This window comes from Zosterops lateralis (genome assembly GCF_965231275.1).
Source record: "Zosterops lateralis genome assembly, chromosome: 7".
NCBI lineage: Eukaryota > Metazoa > Chordata > Aves > Passeriformes > Zosteropidae > Zosterops > Zosterops lateralis.
Window position 1 is genome coordinate 15,948,136 of NC_139767.1, and position 19,980 is coordinate 15,968,115.

Genomic DNA, 19,980 nt, shown 5'->3' on the forward strand with positions numbered 1-19,980 from the left:
ATCTACTGAAAAATACCATGTCAGACATTGAGAAAAGTACTTTGCTGTTCTGAAGAGAGCTTAGATATATGAAATGTATGTTAATATTTCCTTGTTTTCTTTCAAAGGATCGACGCTTTAATGATGAGATTGACAAACTGACTGGATACAAGACAAAGTCACTCTTGTGCATGCCCATAAGAAACAGTGATGGAGAGATTATTGGTGTTGCCCAAGCAATAAATAAGACTCCAGGAGGTGCCCCTTTTTCTGATGATGATGAAAAGGTAATGTTACCTTTACTTTTGCATGCTTTCTAATTTTTTTCTCTAATTCAGCAGACTTGTCTAAAGACTTAATCTAAATCAGTAAATAGCACATCATTTGTGTTGATGATGTTTTTTCTGGAAGTGCATAAAAAGTGTATATTTTTGTTGTTTCCGAGAGAAAATGTAATAAAAGTAAGAAAGAAAAAAGAAAATAAAAAATCTCTTCTGTAAGTGGTCTGGAAAGACACTCTGTCTGAGTGTCTCTGGCTGAAATTTCAACTTAATCTTATGCAGACCTTTTTTTTGCAGTAGATCTTTGTAGGAAGACTTTATTTTTGACAACTTCACCTGTAAGAATGAGTTTTGGGGGAAAATATCACAGAGACACTCCTAAGCTTGCTGACTCTAAAACTCAAGATCTTCTTTTAGTACTTTCCATGGGATAAATGCCTGTAGCATATGCAAAACAAATTTTATCTTAGAGGAAATGATGTATATACGAATCTGTTATTCTAAAATATTTGTGACTTTCAAATACTTAAGGACAAAAGGACAAAGAGCTTTGGAAGGAACACTAGGTATGTGTATCTCAGGTGGAATTTGGAGAATAAAGTGAGCTCAAAAGGCAGGAAAGTAGAAGCATCTGCAAAAAAGGAACTTGAATTAAAGACAGGGGGAAATAGGAAATTGCTGCTCTTGAAGGCAAATGTATTCAGCTGACCTTGGAGGGAAAATGTGCATGAAGCCAAAACGTGACCAGGGAAGAGAATGGTAGAGAGCAGCAAACTGGGGAGGAGCAGAACTGTAACTCTGTCAGCCCAGGAGAGAGGAATGGAATCTCCTTTAAGGAGTAATAGGGAACTACTCGTCTGCGTATTTGAAATAGCGCTGAATCTCCTTTTTGTGGGAGTGTAGGTAGAGGCAGACTTTTCCTCCAAAAAGCTCTTTATATTGATTCAAATGCAGTTAGTGTTTTACACCCCCTTTTTTAGTAAAAATAATTAACTCTTGGTTTTTATTTCAGCAAGATGTTTGTATAACTGATTTGGCATAGTGATTCGGATTGAATTCAGATTGAAACTCTCTTTTCCAATGGTACTTTATCTGAAGTTATCCAGTACTTCTTAAATTCCTTCTTTAGGAGCTATCTAAACTTGTGTAACTGTAGGTTGCTTCTGAGTTACTTTTGATTCTTGAGAACCCTGGATGTTGAGTATTGATTTATTGGCAATGTATGCCTCAATGGGTAACTAAATGAAATAAAACCTTTCCTGACTAGGCTTCAGCATTTCTTTTTATTAGTACTGTCCTTGTAAAGAGAATTTTGTTTAAAATACAGCTTTTAACATGGATCCTACATTTGATTATTATACATTCATCTAGCAAAACAACTGTGTACATTGAATTGTGCATTACTTAAATATTCTAATATATGAATATTTGATGCTGATGCTGTGGCATTTGCTTCCATTCAGTGACTACCAAATATTATCTAGAAATCAGCTAATTGCCCATACTTTGTCATCTTTATTTTGTTTTTAGTAATTTGTATCCCTGTTATAGTTATAAGCACTATGTTAGAATTCTTCAAGGATATATTGAATGGGTTCTGACATGTAGATTTATGGAAAAGTAAATGAGAACATAACCATAATTTTGCCCTGTAATAGATCTTGGATTTAATGAGGCTGGCAGTCCATGTGCTGTTATTTCAAAACCCATGCTTTTAAGTTTTTTTATTCAGTTGGTAACCTAGAAAGTATGATGTACCTCTGGGAAGCAAGAGACCACATACTTTCAGAAGAACTGTCTTGCAGGACTAGCAAACTTTTTTTTTTTTTTAACCATAATATCAACACAGATGTTTGTGAGGTGAAAACTGAGAAACCCTCTTCAGAATAAGAAAACTTTGGTAGCCAGGGTATTAAGGTGGCTTGTGCAGAAAAGCCTGATAAATAGCTGGTAAAAGACTTATATGCAGCTTTATGTTGGTGCTGCACTTTCTGACAATCAGCAGCTTCAGAATGGTTAGAAAATGAAAATGTAAATTAGCAGTCTTTTTCTTCTTTTTCTTACCCCTGAAACCCTCTCAGAGAAATGTCAGTATCATTTGACTCTGGCTCTTTTTGCAAGTGTCGTTCCTCTCTTGATATTGTGTGAAGCAATTAAAATAATCTGTTGGAGTTTTTTTTATAAAACAGTAAGACTATATTGTATAATGAAACATCTCTTGGCGGCACTGCTGCCTTGAGTCAATAGGAAACAAAGACTTATGTTTTCAATTAGAATTAAGTAGATGCTAGCATCATTTTTATGTACTCTTAGTTGTTCTCAGAAAGTTAATAGCAAATAAAATATTTAAGGTTTGAGGAGTTTTTAATGTTTTCAAGCTGTAACCAAGTTTATATTTTGCAGTATCTAAAATGGAGTATTATATTGCAAAGTTCTTCTGGTTTTGTTTTTCATGGCAAATTCTCCGGGATTTCTTCTACATGTCTGACCACAGTGTTAAAAGCATAGCACTAAGAACAAATAGAAGTGAACTTTCCACATTTAATATTGTTTCCCACTGCCAAATTTCTTTTCTCTTTTTGGTGTTAGGGATGTTTGAGCCAATTCATTGTTAAAGTGCAGAATTAGATGACAACTACAGGCATGAGAGAAAGATGTTCAGTGTCACAATGCATTTTGTCACTCCAACATTAGCAGCTCAGTTGAACAGATTGATTTTGGAGACTTTCAGTTTGATATAAACAATATTAGAATAATACCTTATTACCCATAATAGCCATCACTATTACACTACATTGTGTAATTGGTAACTTTTTGGAAAAATAGCAGGTGATACACTTTTGTGTGTTTTGCAAATGAAAAGACCAGCTCATTCACACAGACAATCAGTAGAAAGATAAAAAGCCCCGAGCCCTTGGAAAGAACTGTGCACCCAACATGCATTCCCTGTACTGTGCTGAAGATTCACTTAAGTGTATGTGCTGTTTGCTGGTGAGTCATACTTGTTCCAGGGCTGGTGAGAAAAACCTAACAAGAGTTTGACAGTCTGTGGTTTAGAGTATTGTCTGCCCTTTAGAGTCTTCTGAAATTCAGTGCCAAGACAAATCTAGTCCTCCATCAGAGAAGCTTAACAACAGCAACAGCAGCTCCATGGTCATCTAAATTGGCATCCTGGTTCTCCCTGCCTCTGACATCCTCCTCATCTGAAAGAAGTGAATTGACTGCAGGGAAAGAATCCAGGGCTGCCATCTCAAATTAAACCCTGCTGGTTTTGCTGAAAACCAATAGTTTGAATGCAGCGAGACTTGGGAAGGGTTGAATTTGGTTGCCTGTGCTCTGTGGATAGTTTTATTAAGAAGTATATATGTCTATAGATTCCAGGATTTATTTGATGTGTATTTGGTTTGTGGGGGCTTGAAGATAAGTGTTCTCATGCTCCAGCATCTTATTTCTTACATTCCTAATAGCAGCCTTGTGATCCTGAATTTTCCAATTTGTTGTGCTCTTCTTGGTCTGTAGTTGTTAAAGCTTAAATATATCCTACATCAGGTCTACCATAGTGATGAATGATTTCCAGGGATTTTGCTATACCTGATAATTCATTTTCTGTGAGTTTTTGCATGATGAGCTCAGAGTCACGCTGGCAGATAGCAATTTCAAAGTCAGTAAGGACCTTTCCTTTATCTAAGGGAAGTAATCAACTGTAAATAAAACTACCAGGAAAGGAAGTGATCCAGAACAGGCAAACATCTCTGGCTGCTGTGAAAATGATAACTCCAGCTCTGTGAATGTGTGGAATTTACCAAAAAAAGAGAAAGTAATCTGAAAATAATTGATGGATCCACTGCAAAGGAACATGGGGAACAAATTAGATAAAGATTTTTTTTGTGTGTTCCATATATTGCAGTATGTGACAACCTTCTGCTAATACCTGCCTTGGTTCTCTGGCATGGCAGTGAGACTCCAAAAGCTATTATTTAAAAATGGCATAATCCTCAAAGGTATTATGTGGCCCATATGTCACTTACCTCCTAGTGCAAGAGACAAATTTGCTGAAAAAAGACTTAAAATAATGAAGACATTTGAAAGATGAAGGTGCTGAAGCACCACAGCTATCTGGGAAAACTCTAATGGTCTATTAGGCACACTTCTCGAAAAGTACTTGCTACACAAATCTAAATTAAAATAAATCACAGTAACTGAACTGTCTTGCTGGAGGAGTTTAAAGCAATTTGCCAATAGGATATTTGCTTTATCAAGGCAGCTTAACATCATTGGTTTGCAACCAACAGCACAAAATTACTGCCATGGCAGACATTTGCATGGACTTCTTTTAGCCTTGTATAAATTCAGCCATGCTTTAAAGTTAAGCTGGAAGTCTAGATTTCTTTTTAATTACAGAACTCAAAATATACACAAAACTTAACAAAAACTTCCCTATATAAATACCTCTCTTCTGAGACTGGTGGTTAATATTTGAATTGGACATCTTTATCTCTGAGGTATGGAAACCTGGCTAAGATGTATTGCAGGGATATTTCAGTGAATTATATACTTTTTCAAATATAAATATGTCTTTTCCTAGACTTGTGAGCTACTTTGTTGCTTTGTGTTAATGGTACACATTACACTAAATTCTTGATGCTTCCTTGATGCCTCTAAATGTTATCACAAAACAAATAAACAAATGTCAGATTTGGTGTCAGGAGGCGTTTCCTCTATGGAACGCCTCAAGACCAATTGTCAGGGGTTTTTTTGTAAGGACTGGAGTTTTGTTCTTACCTTCCTTACTCTCCCTATTATACAAGACATCTGGATTCTTCCTGCAATTGCCAGCAGGAATTTGAACCTGTTGGTTCTTTCCATGTTGCCTGTGCTTGTATCTTTTTAATTAGCGTGGAGTGGCTTGAATAAATAAGAACTCTTATCTGTAAACTTCGAAACTTCGACTGTCATTTGGCTAATCTTTTCAGTATTTGACTCAGAGCTCACTAAACTAGATTAAAGAATCTCTGCTGACTTAATGGGCTTTTAAAAATCAAACTTCTGTTCCTTTCTAACATAGGAACATTTAATTAATTAAGACCCCCCAAGTCTATTTATGAAGCTTAAATTCATCCATGTCAGATCACTGAAAAGAGATCGGTTAAGGAGCAGGTTTGGCTCCTGTTGCTTCCACTGGAGGAGACAGGTTCACAGTCAACAGTGATGCTTTCCTTCATGCTTTTTTGAATCACATTATCAAATATTACTTTTGCTAATTATATTCTTGTTTAAAGAAAATCCAGAGGAGTGATAAGGATAACTCATATACTCAGAGACATCAATTATGAAGCATTCAGTAGTACCTTCAGTCTAAATCTTACCAAGACAAATGCTGGGTATCAGATTCTGAAGCACAGAAATAGCCCTGGAGCTTGTATTCTGTTTTCTCCTCTCATTAGTATTCACAAGGCATTGCAGCAGGAGAAAGGAGCCCGGATCTCTATGGTCAAACACAAGAACAACTTCTCAGGAAGACTGGTAATACAACAAATGCCATGGTCATGGAAGCCTTTGCGCAGCCATACCACATTATTCAATCAATTCAAGCAGAATAAATTTTTCAACAGGAAGCCTAAAAGCTAAGAATTCTGCAGTTCTGATGGTAACTCTCGGACACCTTAATAACTAGAAAGGGTGATGTTAATGTTACATTTTTTTATTTTTCATTTTTCACTTAAAAGCTTGGAATACCAAAACAACAATAATATAAAGGTTCAGGAGGATTAGGATTTTGTTTGATACATTTGTCATCAGAAAGAAAGCCTGCAGGTCTTGAAAGCTACGATGTGTACTTGTGTTACAGTGTAACTCTTAGGTACTGTCTATATAAGGAATTGATTAGAAAAGCTAATTTTCATTGCTTTGTTGTTGAGGGTTTTGGGTGTGGTTTTTTGTTGTTGTTGTTGTTGTTTTTTGTTGTTGTTTTTTTGTTGTTGTTTTTTTTTGGTTTTGATTTTTTTTTTTTTTTTTTTTTTTTTGGTAGGTTTTTTTTCCCTAGAAAAAACCCTGTTCTCCCATTACCTAAGGAACAAAGTTTTTACTTTCAGCTGTCTTTCTTTTCTTGGCAAAACTCACTTAAACCAAGTAAATTACTTTGATCAGTTGGTTTATTAGAAAAATCTTGTTTGCTTGAAGTGAAATCTGCACTGGGGCCCTGTTCCAGAAGCATGTAAGAGGAAACCTTTGTGGTCAACAGCTGGTGAAGCCTTTATTTATGACAGTTACCAGAGATATGCCCTGTGGGCTGGATGGCAGAACTTGGTCCCTAGTGAAGTGTTTCTGAACTTCTGTCAGTCTATTCAGTTCTCCCTAGCTGTTCTTCATAATAACTTCAAGGCTTGATATACTTCTAGAAAATAGCATTTTGCATCTCCTGTGAATTGCCTATCTTTCCTGAAGCAGAATGAAATGTTCATACAGCAGTTCCTGCCATCAAAAGTATTTCCCCCTGGAATAGTGGTGCAGAACCTATCTGTAGCTATAGGTTACATGATGAGATATTGAAAACTTCTTAGCAAATAATTTTGCTAAAACTCAATTCAACCTCTGACCTTCAGCAAGTTAATACAGGCTTAATAAGAAATTGTAATTAAAACAGCATTGTTGTTGTAGCACTGATTCACAGATCCCCTTGAGCGAATCACTTTACAGTGATCTCTCTTCTGAAACATAATTATAAAAATAGCATTAGATGGTTCCATATGTGCTATAAGATTTTCAATTTTAAGTAGTCCTACTTTATAATAAGGAAATAATTTTCCTCTTTTTTGACTCAGTCTGAGCTTTTCAAGCCTTGTTGACTGCTTTCTTTGCATGTAGCATCCATTACTTGGACAGATGTGGTTAAAAAAACACCAAAACAAATTTAAGAAAATAAGAAAATCCATTTCAGCAGTTTGTTCATTAGTCCCAGATTCATATATATAATTTCACATCTCTGTCCCAGCTTTACCTATAATGTTTCTCACTTCCAAGAAAATTGTGCCACCCTGCTGACTTTGATTTGTTTGCAAAAGTGTAGCTGCTCTTTAACTGTCAAACTCCTGATTGGACATAAGCAGGAATTCAACCCTCCTCCATGCTATCTTTGTAATTGTCCACCTGAGAAATTCCTGTCTGCATCCCAACAGCTGGAGTATATAAGCAGCAATATAGCTGTAATGTCTGTTAGGAGGATACAGCAATGTGTTTCCCCTATATCTGGGAAATAGCTGTTTAAATCTGTGGCCATAAATGAATAAAACTCTTGTCCTCATCTTTCATGGGACCTTTCTCTATCAGCAGCTGAAAGCAAAAGCCTGGAATGAGGCAAGCACAGGATGGTATTTCTCTCATATAGCCCACCAGTGTACTGTTATTTGTAGCTCAGGGCCAAACATGTTATCTGTGTATTTAATACCACCCCAGGGATCTTCTGCTTAGGAATTCAGGCATTTCTTGAAGCAAGAAAAGCTTATAAATTTCACAATATCCTGCAAAATTGTGTGAAGAACTGCCATGTGACTTTAATTAATTTCATGTTATTCCTTCTTTTTTTTTTTGCTTTTAGTGAACAGAGTGAAAAGTCATTCCCTATTCATTTTCATCCCAGTTGTTTTGCCCTAAAAATCTTCACCAGTTCCCACCTGGTGCAGCAGTTTTTTCTGTAGTCATCTGTTTGCTTTGGCAGGAGGGGTGCCTGCTCCCCAAAGCCCCTGGTCAGTGCCTCTTCACTGCTCTGACAGTTTGGTACGTTTCATGTCTGGAGAATTAGAAGACATTTGAACCAATCTTTTGTATACTTGAGCCTAAAAAACAACAACTGCAATTTTCTTAGTGTTTTAAAACTACCTTTTAGTATGCCCAGAACGGTTTCTGAAAGCCCGGCCATGTCTTCATTGCTTCTGTTGTCATCTTGCTGACACTGCATTACCATGAAAAAAAAGTTTTGCTTGTCTCTTAACTAGCTAGTTCATTTTGCTGATTGTTAATTTTAGCAAAAACTGTGTCTGTTCACATGAAAGATTCCAGAGTGCTCTGAATCGCTGAGGATGTTGTGCTTTTTAATTCAAAAAACCCCAACCCACATCAAACCATGAAAAACGTGGGTTACCAGTAAAATTATTCAACAAGATTAAGAGTCACTGGGCAGCCAGATAGCATATTCTAGACCAGAGCTCACTAAAATTATGAAAGCTGAAGTAGTTTAACCATTAATGATAATAATTTTGCATCTCTTGCATAGCTGGCAAGGACTAAATTAGGGTTAAAACAATATTTATGGTGATTTTTATACTTGAAATGCTGGAACTGTAAGAGAATTGAGCCACATTGTTCATAATAGTGAACAGTGGTCAGAAATTTCAGGCAGGAAATTATGCAGTGCACTTCAGGTAACCCTTAACAGGTTTATTGAACTGTATTTAGAAAAATGTTTCCTGTGGACAGCATAGTGAGAGAGGCAGGGCACCAGGAAGAATGCTTCATTTAACAACGCTTTGTGAAAGCTCTGAGTAGGACCTTAATTGTTAATTTGGTCTTTGGGGAACCTTATTACTTAGAATAATTATCCACATACATTTTTTAGTGAAAAAACCCCCAATATTTATGCTGGCAGCTATTAAGGCAAAAGTCTTTTCACTAAACTTGACATGAATTCAACCTCAGTATTAATTTGCTGGCAACTTGCTGTCCATGGGGTAGAATGGTAAAAAGAAAACCTTGGGTTTTTCTCTTTTCTGTTTTTTTGGGTGGGGTTTCTGTCAGGTTTTGGGTGTTTTGGGGTTTTTTTGTTTGTTTGTTTGGTTTTTTGTTTGTTTGTTTTTGTTTTTTGTTTTTTTTTTTTTTTGTTTGTTTTTTTTTGTTTTTTGTTTTTGTTTTGTTTTGTTTTGTTTTGTTTTTGGTTTTGGTTTTGTTTTGTTTTGTTTTGTTTTGTTTTGTTTTTGTAAGAAAAAGCATTTGCTGTATAAGAAGAGACTAGCATTTTGCAAAGCTGGTGTCATGGTTACAAAGCAAATTCATTGATAATAGCTCTCCAGTGTTGTGGCATGGTTTTAGTGCCGAGCAGCGATGGGCTTGTGGACATCCAAGAGCTGAGGATGTCCCAGCTGCCATGTGGTGAGCAGTGGGATATCTTATAGGACAGCAAGACCATGTGTTGTGGTCTGAGCTGGAGCAGCCCTGCAGACTTGTCCCACTGAGCAGAACAGCTGTGAATATGGTACTACTCCCTGTTAAGGAGAGGAGCCTTGGAAAGGAGGAAGCTTGCCAAGACATGTTACCATAAACACAATCTGAATTTTCTTTTTCTGTCACCCCAAGTAGAAAATAGAGCTCCAGGGGCCTGCCTACTTGTTTCTATGCTTGAGTCACAAAGGTTGGTAGTCTACTCTAGCCCAGGGTTTGAGGGCTTCTTTGACTCAAAGTGTAAAGCCATGAGCTTTTAATCCTAAATGACCAGAAATTTTGGTTCTCAGTGGTGGCAAAGTTTGTTGCTACCCTACTTGGCATGCACAGCAGCTGAAATGTTACCTCTACAATACAGCAGTTTCAAGGGTAAACTCTGATCCCTAGTCTCTTAAACAATATCAAATAATTCTGAATTTCAAGAAGTTGGTAAAATTAGATCAGTGAAGATGTGGATGACTTACAAAAGCTGAAGTCTGCCTGCAGAAGTGTTAAACCAGCAGATTGAAAAGAAACTTCTCACTAACAAATTAGAGCAACTGCATTTACCCACGTTTTGGAAACATGTAATGTAGAGGCTGTAGTTTGCCCTATAAGTGGAGAAATTACCTTAGATTTTGTATGATTTAATGAACATTTGGCCACTGGGTGATGAACTCAGTAGTTGCTGCCAGACCAAGCAGTTCATATAGAAATGGAAAGCATTTTATTTTTCTAAAGTGGGTTATGGGAAATCACGATACATACGAAGCAGAGGCCATTCCAGTGGGATATGAAAAGCCACCATAAAAGCCTCTGGGAATGAGCTTGAGCCTTTTTATGTGTTCAGCTATCAGTTTGAAGCTGTTGCATTAATGCTTACTTTTGGAAGAATAAAAAGGTGGGGGTTGTTGGTTGGTTGGGAGGTTTCCCCCTCAACCTATTACAGCTTTTAACATAGTTTAAAAATTAAAATTAATATTTAAAAATTAAATTCCACTCTCAGAGTAGGAATGGTGAGAAACTTATTTGATAAGCCTCTGTGTATAAGGAAGATTCAGTAAAATGAGATGACAATGAGTTCCACTGAATAACCTCAGTGATCATGTTCCTCACTGATGTCATACTTCAGCAGTATGTCCTGAATATTAAAACAAAATACTTCAATTATTGTTTCATCAGGTACTTAGACTTTCTTTTAATGAAAACTGAACTAGAGATGAATAATCAGAATTGATTCTAATTTGATTTTATTATAATATGCATGGCCTTCTGTTTTGCATCTGCTGTCAGTTTTGTAGATTTTATTAGAATAGATATGTCAAGTCAGATACTAAGATCTATTTTTGCTTATATAAAAAGATTAAATGTTAGATGCTTGTAGTAGTATGTGATGTTGGAGTGGGAAGTATCTAACTGTTAAAACGGTATCTCATGAATATTTTTAAACAGAACCTGCTTTTCTGGCATAGTTGCTGTACTTCTGATGGGAAGCTACAGTGAGAGTTTATATAAATGTAATTGTGAATGCCTGAATATAACTGTGAATCATGAAAGTGAATATCAGGAACAATAATCAGAACATTGTGTATCTGAATGTATCTTTTACAATGGCAGAGTTACAACAGCAGAACTATGTTAGGTTTGTTGTTTTGTTTTTTTTTAATTGAATAACTTTTATATTTCCTTTTCTCACAATATTTTAATTTTATGAGCTGATTCTGCTTTTCCTGGAGGATAAGGTCTCTGCAGTAGCTGCTGCTACAAGTATCTGCTGCCACGCCTAATGGCATGGTTACAATTCTCTTGTTGGCAATGGGACTACTGAATTAATACTCAAATCTGTGGTCCGGTGACTGTACATTTGCAGTAACCAGGGCTGCATGCTGATACCTTATCACTTTCATTTGTCATAGAAAAAAACCCTAAACAGGAATGGGCTGATTGCTAAATAACATTTAGAAGCACACGTAGAGATACAGAAACTGTAACCACTTTAAGATAGGTTTTTGCAACAGGGAGAGAGAGGAGGAAGGAGGCAGGAAAGGACAGGGCTGGGGGAGTGAAAATCTGTAGCAGAGCCAGGCTGAGGACACAGCGACAAGTGACGGAAAGCATCCCTGGGCTCCTGCGCTTGAGGCTCGCACTCGTGCGCTACCAGAAAAGGGTCTCATCCCCTCTAGTGGCTTGCACTCCTCTTTGGTGGTGATAACACTACAAACTTAAGTGAGCACACAGAGCTAGAGTAAGGGTTCCCAAAGATGAGGGGTGACTCTCCCAGAGCTTCGTGTTTCTGCTATTTTTTGTACACTTCTAGCACGGCAGCATGTTTTGTAAGTGCCCATTAAGCATAAATCAAGTTAGCCATCCTTGTGGTGCCCCTGCGCTTTGGGACAGACATTCCCTCGGTACGAGCGCAGCCCAGCTCTAGGCGGGGCAGGCTGCTCGTGTTCGCAGCTCCCCAGTCAAAGCCGCTCTTTGCCCTCCGGGGCGCGCAGGGACCGCTCGGCGCTGTCCCCGCCGCCCGTTCACAGTGCCATCAAGCGGATGCCAGGCACTACGGCTCCAGCCGGCTCCTCGAGGTTCTTAGCCCTCTTGATTACCTCTATATCCTACTGAACCTCACTGCACTTATTTGCACTTCTGATTCTAACACCTGCCTAGGAGAGGCTTCTCATACCTGCCTTAAATTCTGAACAATGTTTGCTATTTCTTTGTCCTGGCTTTGTTGTGTAGCCTGCGACTTTATTTGCCTCCTGCTTTTCAGCGTTTTTTTGAGGCCGACAAAATGAAGAGACTTTGAGTGTACTTCAGGTATCATCACTCAAAAATAATCTTATAACCTGATCCAAGAAATGGCTTGCACTCAATAGCTGTCTCCCTGTCATCCACAAAGTTATCCAGCATCTCTGCATGTATCCGGGCTTCAGTCTAGCAGTATTATCAATTATTAAAAATTGAACAACTTTTTCCTTTTGTTAGATGCTGAAAGTGGCTGAACATTTTCTGAAGAATATTTTTTCACCCTATAGCTTTACCACATTTTAGATGTTTATGGTGAGCAGGGTTTTTTTTTTCTTCAAGAAGAAACTCCTTTGAGTTTGCCTTTTTTCTTTTAGTGTATTCAAAATAATTTTTTCTAGAACCATTTTTGAAAATATTTTCTTTGACAAGCTATTGCATATTAAAGTTCTGGAAAGGAATTCTTGACACTTGGCTGCGAGCTGGGATATACACAGCTTGGGTACTATGAAAAGCCCAACAGTGTTTATGTGGTTTAAAAAAGGGGTTTTTTTTCTTTTAATTGCATCTTCAGAACTTTGTCATTCTGCTTGCTAGTTTGTGGTTCATTCTACATCTCTCTCGTTTTTCTTCTCCTACTTCAACAGCTGCATCACCATTTTTTCAACCAGCAGTGTTGTCTTTCTTCAGCACATTCCCTTTTATCCTGTTGCCATGCTTTTGCTAGCATTCCTCTTTTTCTTTATGCCTTGTGCAGATGGAAGTATTTGTGATCTATTAAGAGCCTTAATAGATTTGCTATTTGATAGAACTCATGTGTCACTTCTCATTCAAACACTGAAGAAGTGTTTGATGGTGACAAAAAGTCTTTTGGTTTTATAACAACTTCTGCATGTTCAAAAGGCTACACAGTAAAGAAATTCTTCCTCATATTCACATGGAACTTCCTGTGAATCAGTTTTCTGCCCACTGCATTTTGTCCTGTTGCTGGCACCACTCAACTCCCCCTCTCTTTTCTTGGAAGAGAGGTGCTCCCATCTCCTAATCACTGAACCTCTCCACTGGATCTGCTCCAGGATTTCCATGCCTCTCTTGTACTGAGGTGCCTAGAACTGGACACAGTTAGAGAGTGTTCTTCATTTCACATTACTCAATGGACTAGAAAGTGCATTAATAATGTGCATGTTGTCATTTCAAGTGTTGGGCTAAACCTTAAAGTCAGGAGGCTTCTTAATCACTGGGCTCTTCCTGTGTGGATAGCCATGTAAAGCAATTAGGCTCCTTTATGGAATATAAGGCTCAAAACAGCAGATGTCCCCAAACTGATGTGCACTTGTCACAGCACAAAACAGAGAAACTTTTGTGGTATGTGCTTGTGTAAGAGAAGCAGAAATAAGAGGTTTGTGGGCATATACAAGGGAGAGTAGCAGAGCCCTGAGTAAGATAAGTTTTTGTCTGAAGGCTAACTCAGAGGGTTAGCATTTAGAGTAAAAAATATGCTCCTGATTATTTTCTTCTTGCTTCAACCTGATGAGATTTAATACACTCATTATATAAAATAACATTGCTTCAAAGCAATATCTACTTCTTTAGTCTAGTTCTCCTTTTAATGACACCAACTTGCAGTCACAATTGTGCTAAATGGGCCTGAAAGGTGTGTGTAAATGGGCCTAAATCAGTGTGGAAAATTCAGTATCAGTATTCAGTATATTTCTATCAAAATATAAATATTAAATCTGCACCTGTTAAATTGCCTCATGATCAGAAATATCTCCTCAATGAAACAAGTCCAATCTCAACTCATGTATTTGAAGTTTCCCCATGCATTTCTACAAATTGCAGAAGTTTTTGTGGTAGCCATTCATGACCTGATTTTTGCCTTCAGAAATCCAAAGAGTATAAAATGACTGGTTGCTACTTTGACATTTCTTTTGCACTTTTGGGAACATGAAAAGTACCAGTTTGCTACTGATTTTGTTAATGTGATGCCATTGCCATTGTCTGCCTTTCACACAGTGTGTGGGAAGGGAAAGATTTTTTTCATAAATACAAATTACTTATAAATTCAAGTGCAGCTAAGGTGAGGTTTTTTTGTGAAGGAAGTATATAGGTGCTGAGCATATCAGCAGGAAATTGATTTTTATATTCAAAATGAAGCATTATGGATATTTGCATATTTATCGCAGTCAGTCTGGTAGCTCTGGTGCAGCTGTTGGTAATGAGTCTGTTTGGTTATGGTAGAAAGTGTAACATTTGTCATCACATAAATCACATCTGCAGGAACGTGGAAGTCTCAGTTTTCAGCATGCTTGGCCACATACTGAACTGGACACTGACACGTTTTGGCACAGAAATTCATGGTTTCCATTTCCTTTGACCTTATGGCACTTCATTCCCAACTGCTAGCATCTGAACATAGTATAACTTTACAGAGGTGTTTCCTCCCAAGGAGACCTAAGAGCCAAAGACCATAAGACCTAAGACCATAGTCCCAAAAAAAGAGAAATAGTGATGTGCTTTCTCAGCTGCAGGACAAGGAGAAGGTCTGGCACCTCTGAAGGTAGAGTCTGCAACCCACACAGAAAACAAGCAATGCCTGTCCAGTGCCTTGGCCATCCCTCAGTAGAGAAACTGTGGGAGAAAGGAAAGAGCTGCTTGGGGAACAGGATAAAATTCACTGTTACAGACAGGTTTATTTATCAAGAACTTAAACTTTCATAGTATATGGGAGGAGGGGAACAATCTGGTTTTCAATGAAGATTTCTTAGGAAATGAAAACATTCTTTGTACTTTTGTGGTGATTTCATGGTACTTTGAAATCTTCTACTGATGTACATTTAGAAACAATGGCTTGCAGTAACCCTCCAGGTCACTGGCAGAGCTGAGAAAGAAACCACAACACTGTTTACTTCTATGTGTCCTGGCTACTGGACCTAATCTTCTCTCCCATTTAAAAGAGAGAAAACAATTGTATGCTGATTATGTTCTGAGTGAGATGGTGACATCGAAGGGATCAACACTGCAGCTATCATGAGGAAAGTTGAATTGTTGAATTTGGTTAAAGGAAACGAAGAATTCAGTATAACTGTTGAGTCAGCAGCTGAGTGTTTGGAGACAGGTAAAGCAACCCTACCCAGGTGTTTAAGAACAGTCCCTTAGAGCAGTGAGGGATTGTGACCTGCCAGGTCAGTCTGGGAAGAGGGTATAAAGGCACTTCAGGCTTTTAGGCTGGATTTGTTTGCAGTTCCTGTTGCAGGCCAGCAGGAATATGCCCTCTAGTGCTTGTGGGGCCCTGTGTGCTGTCCTGCACAAGTGGCACTGCTCAGCCATCAGTGAGATTGTGTGATACTGCTGGTGGTACAGAGATTGCCCACCAGCCACATGCATGAAAGCAGATAAAATCAGAAATACTCCTGTGCTCTGGAGCCTCCTTTCCCCTATCAGTATGGATCTGGTTTTTGGCTTTCCATGAATCTGCTCAGGGGTAGAAATGGATAGATGGGGAAAGAAGGAGCAGCAATGGCAATGCCAGAAAAGGCTAATTGTTAGACCAGCAGCTGTGAGAAACAGGAGATTGAAAAAATGTGTGTAGGGTTTGGGGTTTTTTTGGGTGGAGGGTGGTTCCCAGTGGTTTGGGGCTTTTTTCCTAGGATTTTTTGTTAGGTTGGTTTTGTTCTTGTTTTTGTTTCCCAGCATATGATATCAGATTTACAGTTACAAATTAAAAGCAATCTGTTCTCATAATTGATAAAGTCTTTGCAGCAAGTGCTTTATTTATAAAATGCCTTAGGCAATTTATATAAGGATATAGAGCTCTTTGGATTTGATAGTACTGCACCATCTATTGGTCTTTTTCAGTGAAATCAATTTATGCTTTGAGTTCAGTTCCTAAAAACACCATAAAATTCACTGTGACACAGGTACTGGTAAAAATTTTGTCATGCAAAAGTAGCAAGAACAAATCCCTTTACAAGACTGTGTTGTATTTCAGGACAATTGACAGGCAGCCCTGCAGAATTCACCCATTCTTTCTTGGTCTGTTCTAGTTCCATGAATAAAGTAAATACTTTCCTCATGGAAGTAGTGAATTTTTTACTATTAAGAAAAATAATACCTAATGAATTGAAGAATTTTTTTGAGAAATATTAGATAATTTCATTTCTTCATAAGCAGAGATGAAATTCAAAGTAATAATTTTGAGAATAGAATAAACTAAAAAAGAAGACAAAAGATTAAAAAAATAAGTGGGTGTAAGAACTGCAACAAGATTCAATGCATATCAAAAGATACTTTCAACTAAGAATGATACTTTCTTAAGCAGATAGGAAATACTGGGCATTGGGAAAATATTTAAACTCATGGAAAAGAAATAAAAACAGAAGGAGTGCAAATATGGACAAATGTGCAGTGAACTGAATTTGAATTTTTTTGTGGTACTTCTACTCAGCTGTAAGAAGCAGGTATGACCCAGGGCACTTCCCTGATCAGACAGCCTTGTCTTGGTGAGTATTCATTGCTTGATTAATATCAACTTGTGTAGTCAAAATTATGGAGACAAAAAAAGAGCAAACCTACTCAAACCCTAATCAAATCAAAGAACACTATTCTATTCTTGCGCTTTTTTAGTAAAATATCTACGAGGAGAGCATAGCCTGTATGATGAAAGGAAATAGTTTTCCTATTATTTCTCTAGCTTAAAGACAAGATATCCTTACTCAGTTTGTGAAGTATTTTAACCTCTGGTACTACAGAATCAAGCCAAATTAACTCTGATACTACTTAAAGGCTAATTAACTGTGATACTTCTTAACTGGAAGCAAAGACTTATTTTGCTGTGATTTGTAAAAGTGTAAAATAATTTGGCCCTGTATTGAACTGCTAATAACGTAGGCAGAAACAAACCCTTAAGATAAATTTGCACCAAGGAAGACAGCAGCATATTGATTTCTGAACAGAACTCAGCTACCTGAAATCAAACACTCTCCAGTGTGCCATTCAACAGCCATATTAATATTAATACCTTATGGTTCTTCTTCTGAGGCACACGGTGTACGCAAGTATGTGTGGAAGAACCTTGTGTTGCTGAAGCAAAAAGCATGTTTATAAGTAACAGGAACAGGCTTGCTTATATACCTGATTTTCTGTATAAAGACTTTGTTGGGTTTGTTTGGTTTGGTTTGTTTTTTTCATTTAAACAGAGGTTTGTTTAGGTACACAATCACTTCAATCCAAGATCTGAAACACTATATGGTTTTCAGAATTAGAGGGCAGGATGCTGCGTGCTTACCAGGCATGAGATTAACATGCTTGAAAATTCACACTGCAGCAGATGACTGTTTTATCTCTCTGAGGATGTAACTCATTGTATGTTTCATAATGCTCTTCTCACTGAGAGGTAATTTAGGCAGTTGTTCTGAACTGTTCTTCTTCTGTGCTCTTCACCAAGTTGCCCCAAAGAAAGTAAGGAAGACAAATTGCCTCATCAGAAGCTATAGTAAAAACACTTTATGGCCACTTGCAGAATAAGGAGAAAGAGATACATAATTGGTACCAAATTCTGATGCTTCTACAACCATAGCTAGGAAAAGCCTGAGCACGGGGGAACAGAGTCAGAAGGCAGAGACTATAATGTAAAAATTTAAATACTTTTCTGGACCAGTGAGTGAGTCACTGCAGGCAAGACTCTAATCATAAGTTTGTGGCAACCGTATTTTTGCTTGAATAAAATGCCTTTTTTTTTTTTTAATGTCTGCAACATGCAAGTCTCCAAGTATAAAAAACCACTATAGGAAATAATTCCAGTAGCTGCTGTGAGAGAAGATAGGATGGGCTTTTTCTATGTGTGTAGGACCTAGGAAGTCTGTGCTTATCTTGCAGCCATGTGAAAAGTAGTATGTTACCACATCAAATCCATAGAAGTCTGCAGGATAAAATTGCAATGTGGGTTTTATCAGAGAGAAGCTGCATCCAGTTTTCATGGCTCCTCAAAGGCAAGCAAACTCGGTGTCCCCAAATTGTCTGTGCTTCACAGACAAGCACTTTAGGCAAATAATGATTGGTATAGTTACACCACCAGAATCTGGCAGTGCTGTTCCAGTTTATAAATAACTTTGTCTAGAAATCAGATAGCAGCATGTGCAGGTGTGAGTCATTAGTGCAGGAGACACAATGATGTGTGGAAAAAGCATGGCTCACATCCAAACCAGCCCACACACTTTCATCAGCCCCTTGAAGTCTGCAGCAGAGAAAATAAATTTTTCAAGTCAGGATGCTGAAGCCCACCCAGACTTAAAACTCAAAGGTGCAGTAATATGGAATCCAGTGCTTCTCTCAGTGCCTCGTTGATCAGTCATGCTCAAAAGGCAGTTTTGTAAGTCACTAATTTACTGGGTTAATTATCACAATTTCAATTAACATACACAAATGTGTGTCAAAGCTGCTTTTTGTAAATCATTGTTTTAGAAGACATACTTGTAATTTCTAAAGAATTAAAGAAATATCCAAATTATTATGATTTTCTTTTTAAAATTTCATGAGTTGAAACTGGAAACAGTTAATTATATTGACCTCCTTGGTTGCAGAGTTAATGGAGGGTGTAATGAAGAAATCAACAAGTACCAAAATAGCACTTAGGATAAGGTGCTGGTTTTGGGGAGAATTCAAAAGAAAGGAGCTTTTAGTTCAAGAATATGCCTGATTTAGTTTTAACTGGTCTGGCAAATTTTATCCTTCTAAGGCATAACTTAAGCTGGAAGGGGATACCGTGAGTCCTGATGCCAGGTGAGAGTTCTCAGCAAAACGACTGAATTTTCAAATAGGATTCAAGTTATTTTTATAACTAAAGTTTAAAGACAGAAGTAAGTGAATCCTTTTTCATATGAAAGCACATTTGCTCCCTAGAACTGGTATGTTTTCAATACAGCAGATTGAATCATTATTTATCTTCATAAGTTGCACATTTTACTATTTGTTGGACAATCTTTTTGCCATATGTCTTCTTCTTCCTATTTTTTGCAGTGAAGTAAAGAGAGAAAATTGAAGCATAAGTTTGGACCACTTTCTCTAAAATTTTGAGGTTAGGTCTTATCAAAAGGTACCAATTTTTTTTTTTTTTTCTGCTTACTGTCATGGAAATTACAGTTAGGATTCAAAGTTCTGTACAGAGATTAGAATCTCCTTTCCTTTTTCTATTGGCATGTTCTTGGACTAAACAGTAAAAGGTGATATTTGGACATCCTGGTAGACACAGAATATCATTATAGAAAAAGCCGAAAATGTCAAATCATTCAGGCTGTATTAAAAATTTCCTGGTTGCACAGAAATTCTGTTAATATTTATGTTCAGCTTCTTCTGACTGACATCTGCCAGGAAAGGGTAAAAAAATTTAACATCAGCCTGCCTTCAGTGAAATTAGTACAGCCAGAGCTGATTAAAAATGGCCTGAGGCATCAACCACCTTTCCACATTTTTAAAGCCAACAAAATTCTGTAAATTGCAGCCACATAAATCCAAATAAAGATGTCAGAGGTTTAACTGCAGGCTTACAGTGATGTAAATCAGAGCACTATTTGGCTTAGCTACTTTTCTGCTATTGTTCCTTGAAACTGTGCTCATAATGAAGGAGAGGTAATGTATAACTCCTCAACATACTTTTCTGTAAATAGATTTATTAAGAAAGCAGATCAGGAATTTTTCTGTACTTTGTGATGGTCTTTAAAATCTCATTTAATTTGAAACAAAAATTAGCCTTTTTCTTCCTTCTTGTGGTTTTAGAAGTTATTCTATTGTC

General features: G+C 37.4%; 1 protein-coding gene across 1 annotated transcript in view; it reads left to right on the forward strand.

The window, feature by feature from the left end:
• Positions 1 to 19,980, forward strand: part of PDE11A (phosphodiesterase 11A) — a gene marked incomplete at both ends in the record, with an annotated part of 109,370 nt that overhangs the window by 13,105 nt on the left and 76,285 nt on the right. The window contains one exon of the mRNA XM_083865812.1: positions 108 to 266. Within this exon, the coding sequence (XP_083721938.1) occupies positions 108 to 266 (159 nt within the window). The remainder of the gene's footprint in view (positions 1 to 107; positions 267 to 19,980) is intronic.